This window comes from Perissodus microlepis, chromosome 16 (genome assembly GCF_051167445.1).
Source record: "Perissodus microlepis isolate ML-2025 ecotype Zambia chromosome 16, ASM5116744v1, whole genome shotgun sequence".
NCBI lineage: Eukaryota > Metazoa > Chordata > Actinopteri > Cichliformes > Cichlidae > Perissodus > Perissodus microlepis.
Genome location: NC_140476.1, coordinates 6,361,605 through 6,365,880, shown reverse-complemented (window position 1 = coordinate 6,365,880; position 4,276 = coordinate 6,361,605). Strand labels below are relative to the sequence as shown.

Genomic DNA, 4,276 nt, shown 5'->3' with positions numbered 1-4,276 from the left:
ATGACTGACTATTGGATATTCTTTAGAGAAGATACGCATTGTAAAGTTTAAGAAAATGAAGAATGCAGCTTCTATCTTTATTCAAGACTTGCATTAAATTATTTGTTTTTGGGTGATATAAAACATTGTCGGAGTGAGATTATCCCGTCCAGCACATGCCCACAGCCACCGTTCCTTTATGGGTTGACAGCGAAAGAAAAATTTTCTGTCAGTCGGTTAAAATTCATTGTTGCCTGTCCAGCCAATCATAGATTTTGACGACACAAAAGAGGCTAAAGTTGGAGTATAAAAAGGTGCGCGCTAATAAACTATGATGCCTATCAGTGTGGGACATTAATCCAACCCCAGTTCAGTCGCGCATCAGCTCCGACACAGTGCAAAGGATTTTTTTTTTTAAACAAAGCGTATTTTTAAACCAGACTTCACACCTAAGAGACAATGCATCTGTCTCAGATCGTGCTGTATCTGAGCTTGCTGATTGCTTTGGGTCCAGTTGTTCTGAGTGACCAAGAGGCGCACCAGCAGCCTTCTGTCAGCACCCCAGTAGACACGGATCAATGCGCTACCTGCGAGGTCCGGCAGCATATTAAAACCATGCGATTAAACGCGATAAAGTCTCAGATTCTGAGCAAGCTGCGAATGAAGGAAGCTCCCAACATTAGCAGAGAGATCGTGAAGCAGCTCCTGCCCAAAGCGCCGCCGCTGCAGCAGCTTCTGGATCAGTACGACGTGCTGGGAGATGACAACAGGGAAGAAGTCCTGGAGGACGACGACGAGCACGCAACCACAGAGACAATTGTGATGGTGGCAACTGAACGTAAGTGTGAATTTTCTTTATTTTTTGTGTCACTGCGTAAGCGCACTCGAACGTCTCCAAAATAATTTTTTACGCACGTGGTAGAACGCACAGGAGAGTTTATTTTTAGAGAGCAGTCATTTTTTTCCCCCCAAGGTTTTGTGTTAAAATGTTGATGCAAAAGATTCAAAACACTTTATGAGACATGGTGTTTGGGCAGAGAGTGCGCCGAGTGATTACGCATGAGTTTTACGCAATCATGCGCAAACGCGCCACTTTATTTCTCAGCGATCATGGAATTAATTTTCTTTTCCCATGTCTCCGCAGCTGATTCCGCCGTCCAGGTGGACGGGCAACCAAAGTGCTGCTTTTTCTCAATTACGCAGAAGTTTCAAGCCAGTCGCGTAGTTCGAGCGCAGCTTTGGGTGCATCTGCGTCCCTCAGAACAAGTGACCACCGTGTTCCTGCAAATCTCCCGGCTTATGCCGGTCACAGACGGGAACAGACACATACGAATCCGCTCCTTGAAGATCGACGTGAATGCCGGGGCCAGTTCTTGGCAAAGTATAGACGTCAAGCAAGTGTTGACTGTGTGGCTGCGGCAGCCGGAGACCAACTGGGGCATCGAGATCAACGCTTTCGATTCGAGGGGAAATGACTTAGCTGTGACCTCCGCAGAGCCGGGAGAGGAGGGTCTGGTGAGCTCAACTTTTACTTGAAATTTAACAGGGAGCTTGTGGTTAGGTTTTCACTTTGAAACGATGAACAATAGGTGGAGCTTGGTCTCATATGTGTAGAGCAATAGGCTATCTGTTGCTACTGTCACAATCGGTGCATATCTAGCCATTTCTAAAGCGCCTAGGTTCAGAAAACTGTTAATGCGTCTCTGTACAGAGGGTGAGACTTTAACTTCCAGTGTGCAGAGAGGCTTTGCAGGCTCAGCAGGCGTTTAAACATTCCTGCATTTCACTGCTGGAAGAAGGAATCAGGATATAAAAGACTTTTGAAAGCTGTTAATCAACACAGACTCCATGTAGGCGCACACCTGCATTTGGACAAGCGCCTGGTCCACAATAACCTCAAATCTTATTGCTTGATTACATAAAAGTTCACCTGCTCCACATTCCTTTAAGTATTCAGTGTGGCTGTGCAAATCAGAGTAATTGCTGGCACATACACACACAGAGCTACTATCAATGACAAACATACATCACAGAGCTCTAATAATGGCACCCGGCACTGGGGCAATTAGAATAACTAGACAGCTGTGGCTAACCAACCATCAGATGATTTAATTTCTGCATAACTCAAAGTTTCATAATATTATCGTGCCATGTTTGAAAACTGACAGCCGCAGGGCAGCGGATTAAAAGATGAAAAGCTGAATGCTGTCACCCCCCTCCACCTGCAAACCTGTTATTATCAGATTGTTCACACACACTCTCTTGTTTCAGCAACCGTTCATGGAGGTGAAGATTTCAGAGGGCCCCAGGCGTGCCCGGAGAGACTCGGGCCTGGACTGCGATGAGAACTCTCCAGAGTCCCGGTGCTGTCGCTACCCACTCACTGTGGACTTCGAGGACTTTGGCTGGGACTGGATTATTGCACCAAAACGCTACAAGGCCAACTATTGCTCTGGGGAGTGTGAGTACATGCACTTACAGAAGTACCCACACACCCACCTGGTGAACAAAGCCAACCCCAGAGGGACTGCAGGTCCCTGCTGTACCCCAACAAAGATGTCGCCAATCAACATGCTCTACTTTAACCGCAAAGAGCAAATCATCTATGGCAAGATCCCCGACATGGTGGTGGACCGTTGTGGATGCTCCTGAGTTGGGATGGAGAGAGAAAGGGGGCGGGGGCGAAGGGGCCGAGGCGCCGTCCAGCATCCTACTTTAAGACTGTTTGATACCACCAATCCACCAGTTCCAGTGCTTTCCTGCAGAACACGGTGCAATAGAATCAGAGTAGAAGCCACAAACAGCCCGACCTTCCTGCAGGGCAACGCTTTCATAGTTCTCACTTTTCTTTCCTCCAGTGAAATCTTAGCCATAGAGGCTTGAAGCCAGGTGGATGCAAGAATGCAAACACACACACACACACACACACACACACACACACACACACACACACACACACACACACACACACACACACACCAACAAATATAACACATGCTGGACCTTGAAGTGAATGTAGCCAGAAATGATCACAGTTTTCCAAAACAGTGTTATTATTCTTTGTTTTTTAAATGATCTGTGCTCTGTCCATTTATACCAACATGCCGTCCGTTTATACACCACTCCACTTGTAGCTGATATACAAGCTATCACACTTGATGCTCTGTGTTTGTGATAATCATTTTTTTAGTTTTGTTTTCAGAGTGAAACCAGGAATCCTCAAGGACTTTTTGAAAGGGCTTGGAAAAAAACACAGCTGGAGACTCTTTAGGGTGATATTTCACACTGGTAGAACATGTTTTAGTACCCCTAAGTGTTCCCAAGAGTCAATGAAAAGTTAAACTACACAAAAGACTAACTAATCTGGAGATTAATCTCTCTTGTATTGCTCAAAGTTTCCCCCATAATGATGTGGTGGTTAATCTCTCTTCAGAGCCTATGGATACAAACATGTTCCACCAGTCTGAAGTACCACTTTAGGTCTTGTCAGGTCCTCACTTATTCTGTCATACATACATGCAACAATATATCCAACTGAGAGATCATTCTCCCTCAGTCGCAATTGTCAGTATCCAACCAAACAGCCCAACCTGCCCGATACACTTGAATTATTCTGATTGTAAATTCACATGACTGGACAGAAGGACTTGAACTGAAGGCACGATGAATGCAGCCTCCAAATGAAAGTGTGTTTAAGACAGAAAACGATGTGAATGTCGAAATCATGTTTAGACTCTGTCTTACAAACACAGTTTGCACTATGGCACACCAATAGAAAGAATTGGTTGCTACAAAAAAAAGTTGTAAAAACTGATTTTGATATGTTTGCTAATTTGTATTGTATTCATATGGCATTTGTTTCCAGTAGGAGTTGCCTTTCTGAACCATTGTTGGTAAATATGTAAAACTGCAACCTAGCAAGATAAATGTTGTAATGCAGCAACTCTATATACTTGTTTTAACAAATAAAATTTCTAGCTTGTTTGAAGAGTTCTGTTTCTTTGATTAGCTGACATCTCGACGAAGCTCATTTTCAGTCATAAACCTCGATAGAATTTGTTATTAGAGCTGCTTCAGAGAAAGCTTTGCGGTCACGTTTCAGTATCACAACACAACAACCTGAACCTCAATATCGCAGCCCCCCTCCTGTCACACTCCAGCAGCTGAGAATCTTTATGTCTTCAGCACATGGTGCAAGCTGATACAGCCAGTGCGTGACTGTGTGTATGTGTGTGTGCAAAAAACAAATTCCAGCACTCGTCCTCCCTCCATCTACCGGACTACACCTGCACAATCC

General features: G+C 44.7%; 1 protein-coding gene across 1 annotated transcript; it reads left to right on the top strand.

The window, feature by feature from the left end:
* Window positions 1–298: 298 nt before the first annotated feature.
* mstnb (myostatin b) lies at window positions 299–3,963 on the top strand. Its single transcript, XM_084908228.1, has 3 exons — window positions 299–817; window positions 1,124–1,494; window positions 2,251–3,963. Exons 1-3 carry the CDS (start codon window positions 439–441, stop codon window positions 2,629–2,631), a joined length of 1,131 nt encoding a protein of 376 aa, XP_084764354.1. The 5' UTR covers window positions 299–438; the 3' UTR covers window positions 2,632–3,963.
* The last annotated feature ends 313 nt before the right edge of the window (window positions 3,964–4,276 follow it).

What these genes read in the sequence shown, in the direction of transcription:
- mstnb (XM_084908228.1), top strand. Translation starts at nt 439, where the DNA reads ATGCATCTGTCTCAGATCGTGCTGTATCTGAGCTTGCTGATTGCTTTG. An exon ending in TGTGATGGTGGCAACTGAAC is followed by an intron (nt 818 to 1,123) that starts GTAAGTGTGAAT and finishes ATGTCTCCGCAG; the next exon opens with CTGATTCCGCCGTCCAGGTG. An exon ending in AGCCGGGAGAGGAGGGTCTG is followed by an intron (nt 1,495 to 2,250) that starts GTGAGCTCAACT and finishes CTCTTGTTTCAG; the next exon opens with CAACCGTTCATGGAGGTGAA.